The following is a 24,362-nucleotide window of genomic DNA, read 5'->3' as shown; positions in this document are numbered from 1 at the left end:
TATTATGAGGATAGCGTTTAATGCAGTTAATCTATTTAAGTGCAGTTGTGAGTAAAAGCAAAAACGTAGTAAGAAAGTGTGGTGTGTTATATAGCAGCTGGTGTAAATAGTAGAGCATTGTGTGTAATGATGTGAGGAGCATGGGCGTAGCAATAATGGTGCAAGGAGTGCCATTGCTATGTGGCCCAGAGCAGGGGCGGATGAATAGAGGAGGTGGCCAGTGTGCAGGCTCCTTGCAGCCCCCTCCCCTCTGTCAGCGCCTGCAGCGCTGTAGACTCTGACTTTGTGCAGGTCTCCGGGAAAATGGCACCTGTGCCTCATTCCCAGGGACATATATACTGCTCATGCATGAATCACCGTGAAAATGGCCGCCACACTGCACTCATTATAGATACGCTAATGGGCCAGATGCTTAGGGGGGCCTAGACCCAGGTTTGCTTGCTTAAGCAGTTGAGTCTGATCCATTGCCCGACCTGAACTGTGTAACATTACATTTTCAGTCTGATATTGTGTAGTGGATGCTACAGGGATTGTGTATGTGCGGGTGTAAGTTTGCAAAGTGTTTATTAAAGTTGTACTTTCAAGGTGTGCATGTTCAGTCTTTCTCTTGCAGCAAGGCTGGGCAACACTGGACCATGGGATTGCAGGTTGGGGATGGAGTTTGGCACCTAATGTAAACTGTGGCTACAGTTTACAATAAGTGCCAAACTCCATTCCCATATTGCAATCCAAAAGACCAGTGTCGACCAGCCTGCTTAAGAGAAATGGATTCAACGGTAAGTGACCAAAAATCCTATTTTCTCTGACGTCCTAGTGGATGCTGGGAACTCCGTAAGGACCATGGGGAATACACGGGCTCCGCAGGAGACTGGGCACTCTAAAAGAAAGATTAGGTACTATCTGGTGTGCACTGGCTCCTCCCACTATGACCCTCCTCCAGACCTCAGTTAGATTTCTGTGCCCGGCCGAGCTGGATGCACACTAGGGGCTCTCCTGAGCTCCTAGAAAGAAAGTGTATTTTAGGTTTTTTATTTTACAGTGAGACCTGCTGGCAACAGGCTCACTGCATCGAGGGACTAAGGGGAGAAGAAGCGAACCTACCTGCTTGCAGCTAGCTTGGGCTTCTTAGGCTACTGGACACCATTAGCTCCAGAGGGATCGACCGCATGGAACTGGCCTTGGTGTTCGTTCCCGGAGCCGCGCCGCCGTCCCCCTTACAGAGCCAGAAGCAAGAAGAGGTCCGGAAAATCGGCGGCAGAAGACTTCGGTCTTCACCAAGGTAGCGCACAGCACTGCAGCTGTGCGCCATTGCTCCTCATGCACACTTCACACTCCGGTCACTAAGGGTGCAGGGCGCTGGGGGGGGCGCCCTGAGGGCAATATATGACACCTTGGCTGGCAAATCTACATCATATATAGTCCTAGAGGCTATATAGATGTAAAATTACCCCTGCCAGTATTCCAGAAAAAGCAGGAGAAAGTCAGTTGAAAAAGGGGCGGGGCTTCTCCCTCAGCACACTGGCGCCATTTTCTCTTCACAGTGCAGCTGGAAGACAGCTCCCCAGGCTCTCCCCTGTAGTTTTCAGGCTCAAAGGGTTAAAAAGAGAGGGGGGGGGGGGGCACAAAATTTAGGCGCAATATTGTATATACAAGCAGCTATTGGGAAAAATTCACTCAATATAGTGTTAATCCCAAAATTATATAGCGCTCTGGTGTGTGCTGGCATACTCTCTCTCTGTCTCCCCAAAGGGCTGTGTGGGGTCCTGTCCTCAGTCAGAGCATTCCCTGTGTGTGTGTGCGGTGTGTCGGTACGGCTGTGTCGACACGTTTGATGAGGAGGCTTATGTGATGGCAGAGCAGATGTCGATAAATGTGATGTCGCCCCCTGTGGGGCCGACACCAGAGTGGATGGATAGGTGGAAGGTATAAACCGACAGTGTCAACTCCTTACATAAAAGGCTGGATGACGTAACAGCTATGGGACAGCCGGCTTCTCAGCCCGCGCCTGCCCAGGCGTCTCAAAGGCCATCAGGGGCTCAAAAACGCCCGCTCCCTCAGATGGCAGACACAGATGTCGACACGGAGTCTGACTCCAGTGTCGACGAGGTTGAGACATATACACAATCCACTAGGAACATCCGTTACATGATCCCGGCAATAAAAAATGTGTTACACATTTCTGACATTAACCCAAGTACCACTAAAAAAGGGTTTTATGTTTGGGGAGAAAAAGCAGGCAGTGTTTTGTTCCCCCATCAAATGAGTGAATGAAGTGTGAAAAAGCGTGGGTTCCCCCGATAAGAAACTGGTAATTTCTAAAAAGTTACTGATGGCGTACCCTTTCCCGCCAGAGGATAAGTTACGCTGGGAGATATCCCCTAGGGTGGATAAGGCGCTCACACGTTTGTCAAAAAAGGTGGCACTGCCGTCTTAGGATACGGCCACTTTGAAGGTACCTGCTGATAAAAAGCAGGAGGCTATCCTGAAGTCTGTATTTACACACTCAGGTACTAGACTGAGACCTGCAGATAGTGCTGCTGCAGCGTGGTCTGTAACCCTGTCAAACAGGGATACTATTTTGCGAACATAAGACGTCGTCTTATATATGAGGGATGCACAGAGGGATATTTTGCCGGCTGGCATCCAAAATTAATGCAATGTCCATTCTGTCAGGAGGGTATTAGAGACCCAACACTGGACAGGTGATGCTGACTTTAAAAGGCACATAGAGCCTTATAAGGGTGAGGAATTGTTTGGGGATGGTCTCTGGGACCTCGTATCCACAGCAACAGCTAGGAAGAAAAATTTTTACCTCAGGTTTCCTCACAGCCTAAGAAAGCACTGTATTATCAGGTACAGTCCTTTCGGCTTCAGAAAAGCAAGCGGGTCAAAGGCGCTTCCTTTCTGCACAGAGACGAGGGAAGAGGGAAAAAGCTGCACCAGTCAGCCAGTTCCCAGAATCAAAATTCTTCCCCCGCTTCCTCTGAGTCCACCGCATGACGCGGGGGCTCCACAGGCGTAGCCAGGTACGGTGGGGGGCCGCCTCAAAAATTTCAGCGATCAGTGGGCTCGCTCACAGGTGGATCCCTGGATCCTTCAAGTAGTATCTCAGGGGTACAAGCTGGAATTCGAGGCGTCTCCCCCCCGCCGTTTCCTCAAATCTGCCTTGCCGACAACTCCCTCAGGCAGGGAGGCTGTGCTAGAGGCAATTCACAAGCTGTATTCCCAGCAGGTGATAGTCAAGGTGCCCCTACTTCAACAAGGACGGGGTTACTATTCCACACTGTTTGTGGTACCGAAACCGGACGGTTCGGTGAGACCCATTTTAAATTTGAAATCCTTGAACACATACATAAAAAAATTCATGTTCAAGATGGAATCGCTCAGGGCGGTTATTGCAAGCCTGGAGGAGGGGGATTACGTGGTATCCCTGGACATCAAGGATGCTTACCTACATGTCCCCATTTACCATCCTCACCAGGAGTACCTCAGATTTGTGGTACAGGATTGCCATTATCAATTCCAAACACTGCCGTTTGGACTGTCCACGGCACCGAGGGTCTTTACCAAGGTAATGGCAGAAATGATGATACTCCTTCGAAAAAAGGGAGTTTTAATTATCCCGTACTTGGACGATCTCCTTATAAAGGCGAGGTCCAAGGAGCAGTTGTTGGTCGGAGTAGCACTATCTCGGAAAGTGCTACAACAGCACGGATGGATTCTATACATTCCAAAGTCACAGCTGGTTCCTACCACACGCCTACTGTTCCTGGGGATGGTTCTGGACACAGAAGAGAAAAAAGTGTTTCTCCCGCAGGAGAAAGCCAAGTAGCTGTCATCTCTAGTCAGAGACCTCCTGAAACCAAAACAGGTATCGGTGCATCACTGCACACGAGTCCTGGGAAAAATGGTAGCTTCTTACGAAGCAAAATTCCATTCGGCAGGTTCCATGCAAGAACCTTTCAATGGGACCTCTTGGACAAGTGGTCGGGATCGCATCTTCAGATGCATCGGCTGATAACCCTGTCTCCAAGGACCAGGGTATCTCTACTGTGGTGGCTGCAGAGTGCTCATCTTCAAGAGGGCCGCAGATTCGGCATACAGGACTGGGTCCTGGTAACCACGGATGCCAGCCTTCGAGGCTGGGGGGCAGTCACACAGGGAAGAAATTTCCAAGGACTTTGGTCAAGTCAGGAGTCGTCCCTACACATAAATATTCTGGAACTGAGGGCCATTTACAATGCCCTAAGTCTGGCAAGGCCTCTGCTTCAAAACCAGCCAGTACTGATCCAATCAGACAACATCACGGCAGTGCCCATGTAAACCAACAGGGCGGCACAAGAAGCAGGATGGCGATGGCAGAAGCCACAAGGATTCTCCGATGGGCGGAAAATCACGTCTTAGCACTGTCAGCAGTGTTCATTCCGGGAGTGGACAACTGGGAAGCAGACTTCCTCAGCAGACACGACCTACACCCGGGAGAGTGGGGACTTCATCCAGAAGTCTTCCAACTGTTGGTAAACCGTTGGGAAAGGCCACAGGTGGACATGATGGCGTCCCGCCTAAACAAAAAACTAGATATTGCGCCAGGTCAAGGGACCCTCAGGCAATAACTGTGGACGCTCTAGTGACACCGTGGGTGTACCAGTCGGTTTATGTATTCCCTCCTCTGCCTCTCATACCAAAGGTACTGAGAATAATAAGAAAACGATGAGTAAGAACGATACTCGTGGTTCCGGATGGGCCAAGAAGAGCTTGGTACCCAGAACTTCAAGAAATTATATCAGAGGACCCATGGCCTGTACCGCTCAAACAGGATCTGCTAGAGCAGGGGCCCTGTCTGTTCCAAGACTTACCGTGGCTGCGTTTGACGGCATGGCGGTTGAATTCCGGATCCTAAAGGAAAAGGGCATTCCGGAAGAAGTCATTCCTACGCTGATAAAAGCCAGGAAAGAAGTAACCGCAAACCATTATCACCGTATTTGGCGAAAATATGTTGCGTGGTGTGAGGCCAGGAAGACAGAGGAATTTCAGCTGGGTCGTTTTCTGCACTTCCTACAGTCAGGGGTGACTATGGGCCTAAAATTGGGTTCCATTAAGGTCCAGATTTCTGCTCTGTCGATTTTCTTCCAGAAAGAACTGGCTTTACTGCCTGGAGTTCAGACATTTGTAAAGGGAGTGCTACATATTCAGCCCCCTTTTGTGCCACCTGTGGCACCTTGGGATCTCAACGTGGTGTTGAGTTTCTTAAAATCACATTGGTTTAAGCCACTTAAAACTGTGGATTTGAAATATCTCATGTGGAAAGTGGTCATGTTATTGGCCTTGGCTTCGGCCAGGCGTGTGTCAGAATTGGCGGCTTTGTCATGTAAAAGCCCTTATCTGATTTTCCATATGGATAGGGCAGAATTGAGGGCTCGTCCCCAGTTTCTCCCTAAGGTGGTATCAGCTTTTCACTTGAACCAACCTATTGTAGTGCCTGCGGCTACTAGGGAATTGGAAGATTCCAAGTTACTGGACGTAGTCAGGGCCTTAAAAATTTATATTTCCAGGACAGCTGAAGTCAGGAAAACTGATTCGCTTTTTATCCTGTAGGCACCCAACAAAATAGGTGCTCCTGCTTCTAAGTAGACTATTGCTCGCTGAATTTGTAGCACAATTCAGCTGGAGCATTCTGCGGCTGGATTGCCGCATCCTAAATCAGTAAAAGCCCATTCCACGAGGAAAGTGGGCTCATCTTGGGCGGCTGCCCGAGGGGTCTCGGCTTTACAATTTTGCCGAGCTGCAACTTGGTCAGGGGCAAACACGTTTGCTAAATTCTACAAAATTGATACCCTGGCTGAGGAGGACCTTGAGTTCTCTCATTCGGTGCTGCAGAGTCATCCGCACTCTCCCGCCCGTTTGGGAGCTTTGGTATAATCCCCATGGTCCTTACGGAGTTCCCAGCATCCACTAGGACGTCAGAGAAAATAAGATTTTACTCACCGGTAAATCTATTTCTCGTAGTCCGTAGTGGATGCTGGGCGCCCATCCCAAGTGCGGATTGTCTGCAATACTTGTATGTAGTTATTGCCTAACTAAGGGTTATTGTTGAGCCATCTGTTGAGAGGCTCGGTTATATTTCATACTGTTAACTGGGTGTAGTATCACGAGTTATACGGTGTGATTGGTGTGGCTGGTATGAGTCTTACCCGGGATTCAAAATCCTTCCTTATTGTGTCAGCTCTTCCGGGCACAGTATCCTAACTGAGGTCTGGAGGAGGGTCATAGTGGGAGGAGCCAGTGCACACCAGATAGTACCTAATCTTTCTTTTAGAGTGCCCAGTCTCCTGCGGAGCCCGTCTATTCCCCATGGTCCTTACGGAGTTCCCAGCATCCACTACGGACTACGAGAAATAGATTTACCGGTGAGTAAAATCTTATTTTTTTTCTTAATATTTATTTCTCTATCGTCCTAGTGGATGCTGGGGTTCCTGAAAGGACCATGGGGAATAGCGGCTCCGCAGGAGACAGGGCACAAAAAGTAAAGCTTTAGGATCAGGTGGTGTGCACTGGCTCCTCCCCCTATGACCCTCCTCCAAGCCTCAGTTAGGTTTTTGTGCCCGGCCGAGAAGGGTGCAATCTAGGTGGCTCTCCTAAAGAGCTGCTTAGAAAAGTTTAGCTTAGGTTTTTTATTTTACAGTGAGTCCTGCTGGCAACAGGATCACTGCATCGAGGGACTTAGGGGAGAAGAAGTGAACTCACCTGCGTGCAGGATGGATTGGCTTCTTTGGCTACTGGACATTAGCTCCAGAGGGACGATCACAGGTACAGCCTGGATGGTCACCGGAGCCTCGCCCCCCGGCCCCCTTGCAGATGCTGAAAAGAGAAGAAGGTCCAGAATCGGCGGCAGAAGACTCCTCAGTCTTCTTAAGGTAGCGCACAGCACTGCAGCTGTGCGCCATTGCTCTCAGCACTCTTCACCCGGCAGTCACTGAGGGTGCAGGGCGCTGGGGGGGGGGGGGCGCCCTGGGCAGCAATGAAAATCCTTTTTTTGGCAAAAAATACCTCACATATAGCCTCCGGGGCTATATGGAGATATTTAACCCCTGCCAGAATCCATTTTTTAGCGGGAGACGAGCCCGCCGAAAAGGGGGCGGGGCCTATCTCCTCAGCACACAGCGCCATTTCCTCACACAGTTCCGCTGGTCAGGAAGGCTCCCAGGCTCTCCCCTGCACTGCACTACAGAAACAGGGTTAAATCAAGAGAGGGGGGGCAAAATTTGGCGAAATTGTGATTTTATAAAAGCAGCTATAAGGGAGCACTTATTATAAGGCTATCCCTGTAAAATATAGCGCTTTGGTGTGTGCTGGCAAACTCTCCCTCTGTCTCCCCAAGGGGCTAGTGGGGTCCTGTCCTCTTTCAGAGCATTCCCTGTGTGTGTGTGCTATATGTCGGTACGTGTGTGTCGACATGTATGAGGACGATGTTGGTGAGGAGGCGGAGCAAATTGCCTGTAATGGTGATGTCACTCTCTAGGGAGTCGACACCGGAATGGATGGCTTATTTATGGAATTACGTGATAATGTCAACACGCTGCAAGGTCGGTTGGCGACATGAGACGGCTGGCAAACAAATTAGTACCTGTCCAGGCGTCTCAAACACCGTCAGGGGCGTTAAAACGTCCTTTTACCTCAGTCGGTCGACAGACACAGACACGGACACTGATTTCAGTGTCGACGGTGAAGAAACAAACGTATTTCCCTTTAGGGCCACACGTTACTTGTTAAGGGCAATGAAGGAGGTGTTACATATTTCTGATACTACAAGTACCACAAAAGAGGGTATTATGTGGGATGTGAAAAAACTACCTGTAGTTTTTCCTGAATCAGATAAATTAAATGAAGTGTGTGATGATGCGTGGGTTCCCCCCGATAGAAAATTATTGGCGGTATACCCTTTCCCGCCAGAAGTTAGGGCGCGGTGGGAAACACCCCTTAGGGTGGATAAGGCGCTCACACGCTTATCAAAACAAGTGGCGGTACCGTCTATAGATAGGGCCGTCCTCAAGGAGCCAGCTGACAGGAGGCTGGAAAATATCATAAAAAGTATATACACACATACTGGTGTTATACTGCGACCAGCGATCGCCTCAGCCTGGATGTGCAGAGCTGGGGTGGCTTGGTCGGATTCCCTGACTAAAAATATTGATACCCTTGACAGGGACAGTATTTTATTGACTATAGAGCATTTAAAGGATGCATTTCTATATATACGAGATGCACAGAGGGATATTTGCACTCTGGCATCAAGAGTAAGTGCGATGTCCATATCTGCCAGAAGATGTTTATGGACACGACAGTGGTCAGGTGATGCAGATTCCAAACGGCACAAAGGTGTATTGCCGTATAAAGGAAGAGGAGTTATTTGGGGTCGGTCCATCGGACCTGGTGGCCACGGCAACTGCTGGAAAATCCACCGTTTTTACCCTAAGTCACATCTGCAGAAAAAGACACCGTCTTTTCAGCCTCAGTCCTTTCGTCCCTATAAGAGTCATATCTGCCCAGGGATAGAGGAAAGGGAAGAAGACTGCAGCAGGCAGCCCATTCCCAGGAACAGAAGCCTTCCACCGCTTCTGCCAAGCTCTCAGCATGACGCTGGGACCGTACAGGACCCCTGGATCCTACAAGTAGTATCCCAGGGGTACAGATTGGAATGTCGAGACGTTTCCCCCTCGCAGGCTCCTGAAGTCTGCTTTACCAAGGTCTCCCTCCGACAAGGAGGCAGTATGGGAAACAATTCACAAGCTGTATTCCCAGCAGGTGATAATCAAATTACCCCTCCTACAACAAGGAAAGGGGTATTATTCCACACTATATTGTGGTACTGAAGCCAGAAGGCTAGGTGAGACCTATTCTAAATCTAAAAAATTTGAACACTTACAAAGGTTCAAATCAAGATGGAGTCACTCAGAGCAGTGATAACGAACCAAGAAGAAGGGGACTATATAGTGTCCCGGGACATCAGGGATGCTTACCTCCATGTCCCAAATTTGCCCTTCTCACTAAGGGTACTTCAGGTTCGTGGTACAGAACTGTCACTATCAGTTTCAGACGCTGCCGTTTGGATTGTCCACGGCACCCCGGGTCTTTACCAAGGTAATGGCCGAAATGATGATTCTTCTTCGAAGAAAAGGCGTCTTAATTATCCCTTACTTGGACGATCTCCTGATAAGGGCAAAGTCCAGGGAACAGTTGGAGGTCGGAGTAGCACTATCTCGGATACTGCTACAACAGCACGGGTGGATTCTAAATATTCCAAAATCGCAGCTGATCCCGACGACACGTCTGCTGTGCCTAGGGATGATTCTGGACACAGTCCAGAAAAAGGTGTTTCTCCCGGAAGAGAAAGCCAGGGAGTTATCCGAGCTAGTCAGGAACCTCCTAAAACCAGGAAAAGTGTCAGTGCATCATTGCACAAGGGTCCTGGTAAAAATGGTGGCTTCCTACGAAGCAATTCCATTCGGCAGATTTCACGCAAGAACTTTTCAGTGGGATCTGCTGGACAAATGGTCCGGATCGCATCTTCAGATGCATCAGCGGATAACCCTATATCCAAGGACAAGGGTGTCTCTCCTGTGGTGGTTACAGAGTGCTCATCTTCTAGAGGGCCGCAGATTCGGCATTCAGGATTGGATGCTGGTGACCACGGAGGCCAGCCCGAGAGGCTGGGGAGCAGTCACACAAGGAAAAAATTTCCAGGGAGTGTGATCAAGTCTGGAGACTTTTCTCCACATAAATATACTGGAGCTAAGGGTAATTTTATAATGCTCTAAGCTTAGCAAGACCTCTGCTTCAAGGTCAGCCGGTATTAATCCAGTGGGAAAAACATCACGGCAGTCGCCCACGTAAACAGACAGGGCGGCACAAGAAGCAGGAGGGCAATGGCAAAAACTGCAAGGACTTTTCGCTGGGCGGAAAATCATGTGATAGCACTGTCAGCAGTGTTTCATTCCGGGAATGGAAACTGGGAAGCAGACTTCCTCAGCAGGCACGACCTCCACCCGGGAGAGTGGAAACTTCATCGGGAAGTTTTTCCACATGATTGTGAACCGTTGGGAAATACCAAAGGTGGACATGATGGCGTCCCGTCTGAACAAAAAACGGGACAGGTATTGCGCCAGGTCAAGAGACCCTCAGGCAATAGCTGTGGACGTTCTGGTAACACCGTGGGTGTACCAGTCGGTGTATGTGTTCCCTCCTCTGCTTCTCATACCTAAGGTACTGAGAATTATAAGACGTAGAGGAGTAAGAACTATACTCATGGCTCCGGATTGGCCAAGAAGGACTTGGTACCCGGAACTTCAAGAGATGCTCACAGAGGACTTATGGCCTCTGCCGCTAAGAAGGGACTTGCTTCAGCAAGTACCATGTCTGTTCCAAGACTTACCGCAGCTGCGTTTGACGGCATGGCGGTGGAACGCCGGATCCTAAGGGAAAAAGGCATTCCGGAAGAGGTCATTCCTACCCTGGTCAAAGCCAGGAAGGAGGTGACCGCACAACATTATCACCACATGTGGCGAAAATATGTTGCGTGGTGTGATGCCAGGAAGGCCCCACGAAGAAATTTCAACTCGGTCGATTCCTGCATTTCCTGCAAACAGGAGTGTCTATGGGCCTCAAATTGGGGTCCATTAAGGTTCAAATTTCGGCCCTGTCGATTTTCTTCCAGAAAGAATTGGCTTCAGTTCCTGAAGTCCAGAAGTTTGTCAAGGGAGTATTGCATATACAACCCCCTTTTGTGCCTCCAGTGGCACTGTGGGATCTCAACGTAGTTCTGGGATTCCTCAAATCACATTGGTTTAAAACCAGTCAAATCTGTGGATTTGAAGCATCTCACATGAAAAGTGACCATGCTCTTGGCCCTGGCCTGGGCCAGGCGAGTGTCAAATTGGTGGGTTTTTTCTCAAAAAAGCCCATATCTGTTTGTCCATTCGGACAGGGCAGAGCTGCGGACTCGTCCCCAGTTTCTCCCTAAGGTGGTGTCAGTGTTTCACCTGAACCAGCTTATTGTGGTGCCTTGCGCCTACTAGGGACTTGGAGGACTCCAAGTTGCTAGATGTTGTCAGGGCCCTGAAAATATAGGTTCCAGGACGGCTGGAGTCAGGAAAACTGACTTGCTGTTATCCTGTATGCACCCAACAAACTGGGTGCTCTTGCTTCTAAGCAGACTATTGCTAGTTGGATGTGTAATACAATTCAGCTTGCACATTCTGTGGCAGGCCTGCCACAGCCAAAATATGTAAATGCCCATTCCACAAGGAAGGTGGGCTCATCTTGGGCGGCTGCCCGAGGGGTCTCGGCTTTACAACTTTGCCGAGCGGCTACTTAGTCAGGGGCAAACACGTTTGTAAAATCCTACAAATTTGATACCCTGGCTAAGGAGGACCTGGAGTTCTCTCATTCGGTGCTGCAGAGTCATCCGCACTCTCCCGCCCGTTTGGGAGCTTTGGTATAATCCCCATGGTCCTTTCAGGAACCCCAGCATCCACTAGGACGATAGAGAAAATAAGAATTTACTTACCGATAATTCTATTTCTCGGAGTCCGTAGTGGATGCTGGGCGCCCATCCCAAGTGCGGATTATCTGCAATACTTGTACATAGTTACAAAAATCGGGTTATTTATTGTTGTGAGCCATCTTTTCAGAGGCTCCGCTGTTATCATACTGTTAACTGGGTTCAGATCACAGGTTGTACAGTGTGATTGGTGTGGCTGGTATGAGTCTTACCCGGGATTCAAAATCCTTCCTTATTGTGTACGCTCGTCCGGGCACAGTATCCTAACTGAGGCTTGGAGGAGGGTCATAGGGGGAGGAGCCAGTGCACACCACCTGATCCTAAAGCTTTACTTTTTGTGCCCTGTCTCCTGCGGAGCCGCTATTCCCCATGGTCCTTTCAGGAACCCCAGCATCCACTACGGACTCCGAGAAATAGAATTATCGGTAAGTAAATTCTTATTTTTACAGGGGGACTATAGGTACCAGCAATCCCTTAATGCCCTGCATGCTGGTCCTTGGGTTCTCCAAGTACCAGCATGCATGGTAGGCTTACTGGGGCCTGTAGTCTCTCCTGTAAAATACACTTTTCGTATGAAAAAAATAGAAAAACCTAAATGGACGATCAACTGGGAAAGTGTGGTGGGGGGCGGCGAGGTATAATCCCGTGTGTCAGTGTTGTGTATGGAAATTACATCCGAGTTTGGCCGATGGTGTATTTGATCGTATGTCCCTGTACACCCGTGTTTTGTACTTCTGTTTGAACAAATACTCCTGTGTGTTTATTCTGAAGTAAGTTTCCTTGATTTATAAAATGCCCAAACACTCCCGTGTTTGCCATCTTGTTTAAACATGGAGCTTAGTAAATTTACCCCTACTTTGTTGTAAAACTTTTTAATTTGTGCCTTTCTGTTTCTTGCATTAGCATCCATGTTCGATCAGCAGCTGCTACTTGTTTAAAAAACATATTAGCCACAAAAACTGGATGTCAGTTTTGGGAGGTGTACAAAGACAGCGGAGACCCCATGCTCGTGTACTTGCAGCCTTTTCGCACCCCAAAGAAAAAGGTACTTGTGGTTTTAAAATAGATTATTTTCATTGCCCTGATTGTGCTGCTTGTGATGTTATAATGATTTGATGATTTTTTTTAAACAGCTTTTCTCTGACGTCCTAAGTGGATGCTGGGGACTCCGTCAGGACCATGGGGAATAGCGGCTCCGCAGGAGACAGGGCACAAAAGTAAAAGCTTTAGGATCAGGTGGTGTGCACTGGCTCCTCCCCCTATGACCCTCCTCCAAGCCTCAGTTAGATCTTTGTGCCCGGCCGAGAAGGGTGCAATCTAGGTGGCTCTCCTAAAGAGCTGCTTAGAGTAAAAGTTTTGTTAGGTTTTTTTATTTTCAGTGAGTCCTGCTGGCAACAGGCTCACTGCATCGAGGGACTTAGGGGAGAAGAAGTGAACTCACCTGCGTGCAGGATGGATTGGCTTCTTAGGCTACTGGACACTAGCTCCAGAGGGACGATCACAGGTACAGCCTGGATGGGTCACCGGAGCCGCGCCGCCGACCCCCTTGCAGATGCTGAAGAGAGAAGAGGTCCAGAAATCGGCGGCTGAAGACTTCCCAGTCTTCTTAAGGTAGCGCACAGCACTGCAGCTGTGCGCCATTGCTCTCAGCACACTTCACACCAACGGTCACTGAGGGTGCAGGGCGCTGGGGGGGGCGCCCTGAGCAGCAATGAAAGTACCTATGCTGGCTAAAAATACATCACATATAGCCCCTGGGGCTATATGGATGTATTTAACCCCTGCCAGGTTGTCAGAAAAACGGGAGAAGAAGCCCGCCGAAAAGGGGGCGGGGCCTATTCTCCTCAGCACACAGCGCCATTTTCCCTCACAGAACTGCTGGTGGGAAGGCTCCCAGGCTCTCCCCTGCACTGCACTACAGAAACAGGGTTAAAACAGAGAGGGGGGGCATTTTTGTGGCGATATTATTACATATTAAGATGCTATAAGGGAAAACACTTATATAAGGTTGTCCCTGTAAAATTATAGCGTTTTGGTGTGTGCTGGCAAACTCTCCCTCTGTCTCCCCAAAGGGCTAGTGGGGTCCTGTCCTCTATCAGAGCATTCCCTGTGTGTGTGCTGTGTGTCGGTACGTGTGTGTCGACATGTATGAGGACGATGTTGGTGAGGAGGCGGAGCAATTGCCTGTAATGGTGATGTCACTCTCTAGGGAGTCGACACCGGAATGGATGGCTTATTTAGGGAATTACGTGATAATGTCAACACGCTGCAAGGTCGGTTGACGACATGAGACGGCCGGCAAACCAATTAGTACCTGTCCAGGCGTCTCAAACACCGTCAGGGGCTTTAAAACGCCCATTACCTCAGTCGGTCGACACAGACACGGACACTGACTCCAGTGTCGACGGTGAAGAAACAAACGTATTTTCCATTAGGGCCACACGTTACATGTTAAGGGCAATGAAGGAGGTGTTACATATTTCTGATACTACAAGTACCACAAAAAAGGGTATTATGTGGGGTGTGAAAAAACTACCTGTAGTTTTTCCTGAATCAGATAAATTAAATGAAGTGTGTGATGATGCGTGGGTCTCCCCCGATAGAAAATTAAAGGCGCTCACACGCTTATCAAAACAAGTGGCGTTACCGTCTCCAGATACGGCCGCCCTCAAGGAGCCAGCTAATAGGAGGCTGGAAAATATCCTAAAAAGTATATACACACATACTGGTGTTATACTGCGACCAGCGATCGCCTCAGCCTGGATGTGCAGCGCTGGGGTGGCTTGGTCGGATTCCCTGACTGAAAATATTGATACCCTTGACAGGGACAGTATTTTATTGACTATAGAGCATTTAAAGGATGCATTTCTATATATGCGAGATGCACAGAGGGATATTTGCACTCTGGCATCAAGAGTAAGTGCGATGTCCATGTCTGCCAGAAGATGTTTATGGACACGACAGTGGTCAAGTGATGCAGATTCCAAACGGCAGTATTGCCGTATAAAGGGGAGGAGTTATTTGGGATCGGTCCATCGGACCTGGTGGCCACGGCAACAGCTGGAAAATCCACCTTTTTACCCCAAGTCACATCTCAGCAGAAAAAGACACCGTCTTTTCAGCCTCAGTCCTTTCGTCCCCATAAGGGCAAGCGGGCAAAAGGCCAGTCATATCTGCCCAGGGGTAGAGGAACGGAAGAAGACTGCAGCAGGCAGCCCCTTCCCAGGAACAGAAGCCTCCACCGCTTCTGCCAAGTCCTCAGCATGACGCTGGGGCCGTACAAGCGGACTCAGGTGCGGTGGGGGGATCGTCTCAAGAGTTTCAGCGCGCAGTGGGCTCACTCGCAAGTGGACCCCTGGATCCTACAAGTAGTATCCCAGGGGTACAGATTGGAAATTCGAGACGTCTCCCCCTCACAGGTTCCTGAAATCTGCTTTACCAACGTCTCCCTCCGACAGGGAGGCAGTATTGGAAACAATTCACAAGCTGTATTCCCAGCAGGTGATAATCAAAGTACCCCTCCTACAACAAGGAAAGGGGTATTATTCCACACTATTTGTGGTACTGAAGCCAGACGGCTCGGTGAGATTTATTCTAAATCTGAAATCTTTGAACACTTACATACAAAGGTTCAAATTCAAGATGGAGTCACTCAGAGCAGTGATAGCGAACCTGGAAGAAGGGGACTATATGGTGTCTCTGGACATCAAGGATGCTTACCTCCATGTCCCAAATTGCCCTTCTCACCAAGGGTACCTCAGGTTCGTGGTACAGAACTGTCACTATCAGTTTCAGACGCTGCCGTTTGGATTGTCCACGGCACCCCGGGTCTTTACCAAGGTAATGGCCGAAATGATGATTCTTCTTCAAAGAAAAGGCGTCTTAATTATCCCTTACTTGGACGATCTCCTGATAAGGGCAAGGTCCAGAGAACAGTTGGAGGTCGGAGTAGCACTATCTCAAGTAGTTCTACGACAGCACGGGTGGATTCTAAATATTCCAAAATCGCAGCTGATTCCGACGACACGTCTGCTGTTACTAGGGATGATTCTGGACACAGTCCAGAAAAAGGTGTTTCTCCCGGAGGAGAAAGCCTGGGAGTTATCCGAGCTAGTTAGGAACCTCCTAGATCCAGGCCAAGTGTCAGTGCATCAATGCACAAGAGTCCTGGGAAAAATGGTGGCTTCTTACGAAGCGATTCCATTCGGCAGATTTCACGAAAGAATTTTTCAGTGGGATCTGCTGGACGAATGGTCCGGATCGCATCTTCAGATGCATCAGCGGATAATCCTGTCTCCAAGGACAAGGGTGTCTCTTCTGTGGTGGCTGCAGAGTGCTCATCTACTAGAGGGCAGCAGATTCGGCATTCAGGACTGGGTCCTGGTGACCACGGATGCCAGCCTGAGAGGCTGGGGAGCAGTCACACAGGGAAGAAATTTCCAAGGAGTGTGGTCAAGTCTGGAGACTTTTCTCCACATAAATATACTGGAGCTAAGGGCAATTTACAATGCTCTGAGCCTAGGAAGACCTCTGCTTCAAAGTCAACCGGTGCTGATCCAGTCGGACAACATCACGGCAGTCGCCCACGTAAACAGACAGGGCGACACAAGAAGCAGGAGGGCAATGGCAGAAGCTGCAAGGATTCTTCGCTGGGCGGAAAATCATGTGATAGCACTGTCAGCAGTGTTCATTCCGGGAGTGGACAACTGGGAAGCAGACTTCCTCAGCAGGCACGACCTCCACCCGGGAGAGTGGGGACTTCACACGGAAGTCTTCCACATGATTGTGAACCATTGGGAAAAACCAAAGGTGGACATGATGGCGTCCCGCCTGAACAAAAAACTGGACAGGTATTGCGCCAGGTCAAGAGACCCTCAGGCAATAGCTGTGGACGTTCTGGTAACACCGTGGGTGTACCAGTCGGTGTATGTGTTCCCTCCTCTGCTTCTCATACCTAAGGTACTGAGAATTATAAGACGTAGAGGAGTAAGAACTATACTCGTGGCTCCGGATTGGCCAAGAAGGACTTGGTACCCGGAACTTCAAGAGATGCTCACAGAGGACTCATGGCCTCTGCCGCTAAGAAGGGACTTGCTTCAGCAAGTACCATGTCTGTTCCAAGACTTACCGCGGCTGCGTTTGACGGCATGGCGGTTGAACGCCGGATCCTAAGGGAAAAAGGCATTCCGGAAGAGGTCACTCCTACCCTGGTCAAAGCCAGGAAGGAGGTGACCGCACAACATTATCACCACATGTGGCGAAAATATGTTGCGTGGTGTGAGGCCAGGAAGGCCCCACGAAGAAATTTCAACTCGGTCGATTCCTGCATTTCCTGCAAACAGGAGTGTCTATGGGCCTCAAATTGGGATCCATTAAGGTTCAAATTTCGGCCCTGTCGATTTTCTTCCAGAAAGAATTGGCTTCAGTTCCTGAAGTCCAGAAGTTTGTCAAGGGAGTACTGCATATACAACCCCCTTTTGTGCCTCCAGTGGCACTGTGGGATCTCAACGTAGTTCTGGGATTCCTCAAATCACATTGGTTTAAACCGCTCAAATCTGTGGATTTGAAATATCTCACATGGAAAGTGACCATGATGTTGGCCCTGGCCTCGGCCAGGCGAGTGTCAGAATTGGCGGCTTTGTCTCACAAAAGCCCATATCTGATTGTCCATTCGGACAGGGCAGAGCTGCGGACTCGTCCCCAGTTTCTCCCTAAGGTGGTGTCAGCGTTTCACCTGAACCAGCTTATTGTGGTACCTGCGGCTACTAGGGACTTGGAGGACTCCAAGTTGCTAGATGTTGTCAGGGCCCTGAAAATATAGGTTTCCAGGACGGCTGGAGTCAGGAAAACTGACTTGCTGTTATCCTGTATGCACCCAACAAACTGGGTGCTCTTGCTTCTAAGCAGACGATTGCTAGTTGGATGTGTAGTACAATTCAGCTTGCACATTCTGTGGCAGGCCTGCCACAGCCAAAATATGTAAATGCCCATTCCACAAGGAAGGTGGGCTCATCTTGGGCGGCTGCCCGAGGGGTCTCGGCTTTACAACTTTGCCGAGCTGCTACTTGGTCAGGGGCACACCCTGGCTGAGGAGGACCTGGAGTTCTCTCACTCGGTGCTGCAGAGTCATCCGCACTCTCCCGCCCGTTTGGGAGCTTTGGTATAATCCCCATGGTCCTGACGGAGTCCCCAGCATCCACTTAGGACGTCAGAGAAAATAAGAATTTACTTACCGATAATTCTATTTCTCGTAGTCCGTAGTGGATGCTGGGCGCCCATCCCAAGTGCGGATTGTCTGCAATACTTGTACATAGTTATTGTTACAAAAATCGGGTTATTATTGTTGTGAGCCATCTTTTCAGAGGCTCCGCTGTTATCATGCTGTTAACTGAGTTCAGATCACAGGTTGTACAGTGTGATTGGTGTGGCTGGTATGAGTCTTACCCGGGATTCAAAATCCTTCCTTATTGTGTACGCTCGTCCGGGCACAGTATCCTAACTGAGGCTTGGAGGAGGGTCATAGGGGGAGGAGCCAGTGCACACCACCTGATCCTAAAGCTTTTACTTTTGTGCCCTGTCTCCTGCGGAGCCGCTATTCCCCATGGTCCTGACGGAGTCCCCAGCATCCACTACGGACTACGAGAAATAGAATTATCGGTAAGTAAATTCTTATTTTTGAACTTTTTTGTTTCCCTTTCCCTCCTGCAACTTAAGGCCTGTATTCACGGGCCGATGTGGGAGAGATGTGTGCTGAGTGAACCGCTCAGCACACATCTCTCCCACTGCTCAGCACAGCGCGATGTGTGCTGAGCGTGCGGGGGTAGGCGGGGGGCCGCTCATTTCACCCAGCGGGTGAAATGAGCGACCTGCTTGATTGGCCTGCGTGGCAGGCCAGTCCAGCACCAGCGATAGCGATGCGCGGGGCTGCGCATCGCTATCGCTGTGGGGGCTACACACAGAGCGATCATGCCTAAAATCTAAGCAATCTAGCTAGATTGCTTAGATTATCGCTCCGTGAGTACCCCCCTTTACACAAAGTATTTTTCATAATCTTCTGTAGTAGATATCACTCAAACCTGTAGGAGTCATATATTGCTGTTGCTGATAAGAATCACACTGCTTTTGTATATAATATACTTGTATATTAATATGCTGTATTATATTCTGGAGCAACAGACATTAAAAGTTCAGTATGATCCATACTTTAGAGACTTTCGTGAAAAACACAGAAGTCAGTGAGAAAATACTGTGTTCTTAATAGAAGTTGGCCAAGGTCATGTTTAATCCAACAGATTCATTTTCTGGAGATTGTATACCCCTTTTTAGGAGTTACTACACCTAGATTCAAATCTCCTGTTACATAAACGCCCATCACGTGTACGGAAGTCAGGGGCAAACAAGAATTGACGATAGTTGTTAATCATGGAGGAACTATGTTTTTATTTCTTATGCATAGCAATCGTCCAGAGCTTAACTCTGTTGAAGACAGTAACAGAACACTGTAGCTGGCACTCCGCTACGCAGCAGGTGTACATGCATTGCCAGTGGATGTCATGTTCAGGTTTTTCATATATGCAGCTCGGTCCTCGTACATCCAGCCTCAATACGCCATGCAGCACGAGCGATGCCTGGCATGAGTGAGCCGCCAGGTACCGTGCAACACTGCCGAAAATGTTTTTGCCGAAAATGCATCTTAGTTACAACACAATGTGACAGGAGACTGTGCTGAATAATGTGATATATGACACTTGTATATTGGGGGTAATTCCGAGTTGATCGCAGCATCAAATTTGTTAGCAGTTGGGTAAAACCATGTGCACTGCAGGGGGGGGGGGGGGGGGCAGATATAACATTTGCAGAGAGAGTTAGATTTGGGGGGGTTATTTTGTTTCTGTGCAGGGTAAATAATGGCTGCTTTATTTTTACACTGCAATCTAGATTTCAGTTTGAACACACCCCACCCAAATCTAACTCTCTCTGCACATGTTATATCTGCCACACCTGCAGTGCACATGGTTTTGCCCAACTGCTAACAAATTTGATGCTGCGATCAACTCGGAATTACCCCCATCGTTTGTGACAGAGTCTGTATACGGAGCACAACGGAACTTGGAAAAAAGCTGTGGCTGCTACATTGTAGCACTTCATGTACAGATTCAGAGCCACAGATATACCAGTGTCATATATACATTAATCAGCACAGTCTCTGACACTGTTTTGGCAAAAAAGACGCCCGACTGCAGCAAAGATGTATGAGGACACATCTGTATGTATGAATATCATTAGTAATAAAGCAACTTGTGTTTTCTCTAACGTCCTAGTGCATGCTGGGGACTCCGTAAGGACCATGGGGAATAGCGGGCTCCGCAGGAGACTGGGCACTCTAAAGAAAGATTTAGTACTATCTGGTGTGCACTGGCTCCTCCCTCTATGCCCCTCCTCCAGACCTCAGTTAGAATCTGTGCCCGGCCAGAGCTGGGTGCTCCTAGTGGGCTCTCCTGAGCTTGCTAGAAAAGAAAGTATTTTGTTAGGTTTTTTATTTTCAGAGAGCTTCTGCTGGCAACAGACTCTCTGCTACGAGGAACTGAGGGGAGAGAAGCAAACCTACTCACGGCAGCTAGTTAGCGCTTCTTAGGCTACTGGACACCATTAGCTCCAGAGGGATCGAACACAGGTACCTAACCTTGATCGTCCGTTCCCGGAGCCGCGCCGCCGTCCCCGGGATCGAACACAGGTACCTAACCTTGATCGTCCGTTCCCGGAGCCGCGCCGCCGTCCCCCTCGCAGAGCCAGAAGAACAGAAGCAGCAGAAGCATGAAGACATCAAAATCGGCGGCTGAAGACTCCTGTCTTCACTTAAGGTAGCGCACAGCACTGCAGCTGTGCGCCATTGCTGCCACAGCACACCGCCCACTCCGGTCACTGTAGGGTGCAGGGCGCAGGGGGGGGCGCCCTGGGCAGCAATTAAGATACCTTTTGGCAAAATTATACATATATACAGTCAGGCACTGTATATATGTACGAGCCCCCGCCATTATTTTTACACAGAAACGGGACAGAAGCCCGCCGCTGAGGGGGCGGGGCCTTCTTCCTCAGCACTCACCAGCGCCATTTTCTCTCCACAGATCCGCTGAGAGAAGCTCCCCAGGCTCTCCCCTGCAATAGAAGAGGGTAAAAAGAGAGGGGGGGCATATAAATTTGGTGCAAAAATAATATATACAGCAGCTACTGGGTTAACACTAAGTTACTGTGTGATTCCTGGGTCATATAGTGCTGGGGTGTGTGCTTGCATACTCTCTCTCTTGTCTCTCCAAAGGGCCTTGTGGGGGAACTGTCTTCAAATAGAGCATCCCCTGTGTGTGTGGTGTGTCGGTACGTGTGTGTCGACATGTCTGAGGTAAAAGGCTCCCCTAAGGAGGAGATAGTGCAAATATGTGTGTGAGAGGGTGTCTCCGTCGACAACGCCGACACCTGTTTGGATATGTGTAAGTGCTGAGGTGAATTTATTGCACAAAAGATTAGAGAACAGACAGGAAATCTACCCATGTCTGTCCCTATGTCACAGAGACCTTCAGAGTCTCACAATGCTCACTATCCAAAATAATAAACACTGATATCGACACGGAGTTTGGCTCCAGTGTCGACTACGATAATGCAAAGTTACAGCCATAATGGCTGAAAGGTATTCAATATATGATTATTGTAATAAAAGAGGATTTGCATATCACTGATGACTCATTTGTCCCTGACACAAGGGTACACATGTTAAGGGGAAGAAAGCTGAGGTAAATTTCCCTCCTCTCATGAGGAAAAAGAACGGGAAACTCCAGACAAGAGACTGCAGCTTCCCAAAAAAATTCTCAAGCAGTATCCTTTCCCCACTAGGGCCAGGATGTGATGGGAATCTTCCCCTAGGGTGTCCCGTTTGCCCAGAAGGTAGCACTAGCTATTCTCAGGGATCCTGCAGATAGCGTGCACATTCTAGTATACTACTCAGACCGGCGTTTGTGTCGGCATGGGTTTATAGCGCTGTGGCAGCGTGGACAGGTACCTTATCAGCAGAGATTGAGACCCTAGTATGCATATAGATATATATATATAGATATATATATATAGAAATATATATATATTAAAGATGCTGTCTTAAGTGATAGGTATATATATATATATATATTAAACATGCCCAAAGAGACATGAGTATACTGGGTCCTAGAGTCAAAGCTATGTCGATTTCTGCTTGACGTGTCCTGTAGAATATGCAATGGACAGATGATGCCGACTTAAGAGGCATGTGGTAGGCTGAGGATTGTGTGGAGAAGGGTTCTCGGACCTGGTCTCCACAGCTATAGCTGGTAATTCTGATATTTTGCCTTATATTCCTGCACAGCCTAGGAAAGCACGACATTATCAAATGCAGCCTTTCGAATAAAGAAACAAGAAAGTCCGAGGTGCGTCCTTTCTTGCCAGAGGCGGGGGCAGAGGAAAGAAGCTGCACAACACAGCTAGTTCCCAGGAACAGAAGTCCTCCCCGGCCTCTACAAAAATCCACCGCATGTCGCTGGGGCTCCACAGGCGGAGCTAGGCCCGGTGGGGGCACGCCTTCGTAAGTTCAGCCACAAGTGGGTTCACTCCCTGTTAGATCCCTGGGCAATAGATATTGTGTCTCAGGTATACAAGCTGGACTTTGAGAAGATGCCCCCTCACCTAAGGCCCTGCCGGCTTCCCTCCACGAGAGGAAAACAGTGTTAACTGCAATTCATAGATTGTATCTTCAACAGGTGGTGGTCAAGGTTCCCCTCCTTCAACAAGGAGGGGGTTATTATTCGACCATGTTGTAGTCCCGAAACCAGACGGTTCGGTCGGACCCATATTGAATTTAAAATCCCTGAACATATACCTGAAAGGGTTCAAGTTCAAGTTGGAATCGCTAAGAGCGGTGATTGCAAGCCTGAAAGGGGGAGATTTTATGGTGACTCGGGACATAAAGGATGCATTCCTTCATGTCCCCATTTATCCACCTCATCAGGCGTACCTCAGAATTGCGGTACGGGATGGTCATTACCAATTTCAAACGTTGCCGTTTGGTCTCTCCACGGCCTTGAGAATATTCACCAAGGTAATGGCGGAAATGATGGTGCTCCTGCGGAAGCAAGGTGTCACTATTATCACGTACTTGGACGATCTCCTCATAAAAGCGAGATCAAGAGAGCAGTTGCTGAACAGCGTATCGCTTTATCCGGAAGTGAAACGGCAACACGGCTGGATTCTATATATTCCAAGGTCGCAGTTGGTTCTTACAGCTCATCTGCCTCTCCTAGGCATGATCCTAGACACAGACCAGAAAAAGGTTTATCTCCCGATAGAGAGAGCGCAGGAGCTCGTGACACTGGTCAGGAATCTATTAAAACTAAAACAGGTGTCAGTGCATCACTGCACTCGAGTCCTGGGAAGGAGGGTGGCATCATACGAGGCCATTCCCTTCGGCAGGTTCCATACCTTCCAATATGACTTACTGGACAAGTGGTCCGGATCACATCTTCGGATGCATCGGTTAATCACCCTATCCCCCAGAGCAAGGGTGTCTCTCCTGTGGTGACTGCAGAGTGCTCACCTTCTCGAAGGTCGCAGATTCGGCATTCAGGACTGGGTCCTGGTGACCACGGATGCAAGCCTCCGAGGGTGGGGGGCAGTCACACAGGGAAGAAATTTCCAAGGGCTGTGGTCAAGGCAGGAGACTTGCCTTCACATCAATATCCTGGAACTAAGGGCCATATACAACGCCCTAAGTCAAGCGGAGACCCTGCTTCGCGACCAACCGGTTCTGATCCAGTCAGACAATATCACCGCAGTGGCTCATGTAAACCGCCAAGGCGGCACAAGGAGCAGGGTGGCGATGGTAGAAGCCACCAGAATTCTTCGCTGGGCAGAGAATCACGTAAGCACACTGTCAGCAGTGTTCATTCCGGGAGTGGACAACTGGGAAGCAGACTTCCTCAGCAGGCACGACCTCCACCCGGGAGAGTGGGGACTTCACCAAGAAGTCTTCACGCAGATTGCAAATCGACGGGAAATGCCATAGGTGGGCATGATGGCGTCCCGCCTCGACAAAAAGCTAAAATGGTATTGCGCCAGGTCAAGGGACCCTCAGGCGATAGCTGTGGACGCACCAGTAACACCGTGGGTGTTCCAGTCGGTCTATGTGTTTCCTCCTCTTCCTCTCATACCAAAGGTGCTGAGAATTGTAAGAAAAAGAGGAGTGAGAACAATACTCATTGTTCCTGATTGGCCATGAAGGACTTGGTACCCGGAACTGCAAGAAATGCTCACAGATGACCCATGGCCTCTGCCTCTCAGACAGTACCTGTTGCAACAAGGGCCCTGTCTATTCCAAGACTTACCGCGGCTGCGTTTGACGGCATGGCGGTTGAACACCGGATCCTAGCGGAAAAAGGCATTCCGGATGAAGTTATTCCTACGCTGATAAAGGCTAGGAAGGACGTGACAGCAAAGCATTATCACCGTATATGGCGAAAATATGTGCTTGGTGTGAGGCCAGGAAGGCCCTACAGAAGAATTCCAGCTGGGTCGATTCCTGCACTTCCTACAGTCAGGAGTGACTATGGGCCTAAAATTAGGGTCCATACAGGTCCAGATTTCGGCCCTATCCATTTTCTTTCAAAGAGAATTGGCTTCACTGCCTGAGGTTCAGACGTTTGTTAAGGGAGTGCTGCATATTCAGCGCCCTTTTGTGCCACCAGTGGCACTTTGGGATCTTAACGTGGTGTTGGGTTTCCTGAAATCCCAC

At 49.1% G+C, this 24,362-nt stretch overlaps 1 protein-coding gene across 3 annotated transcripts in view; it reads left to right on the top strand.

The window, feature by feature from the left end:
- ATM (ATM serine/threonine kinase) overlaps window positions 1-24,362 on the top strand; it is a 434,777-nt gene that overhangs the window by 248,468 nt on the left and 161,947 nt on the right. For all 3 annotated transcript variants that reach the window (XM_063951603.1, XM_063951598.1, XM_063951604.1), the window contains exon 35: window positions 12,461-12,602. In XM_063951603.1, the coding sequence (XP_063807673.1) occupies window positions 12,461-12,602 (142 nt within the window). The remainder of the gene's footprint in view (window positions 1-12,460; window positions 12,603-24,362) is intronic.

This window comes from Pseudophryne corroboree, chromosome 2, assembly GCF_028390025.1.
Source record: "Pseudophryne corroboree isolate aPseCor3 chromosome 2, aPseCor3.hap2, whole genome shotgun sequence".
Lineage (NCBI taxonomy): Eukaryota > Metazoa > Chordata > Amphibia > Anura > Myobatrachidae > Pseudophryne > Pseudophryne corroboree.
This window is presented reverse-complemented; position numbering and strand designations above follow the sequence as displayed.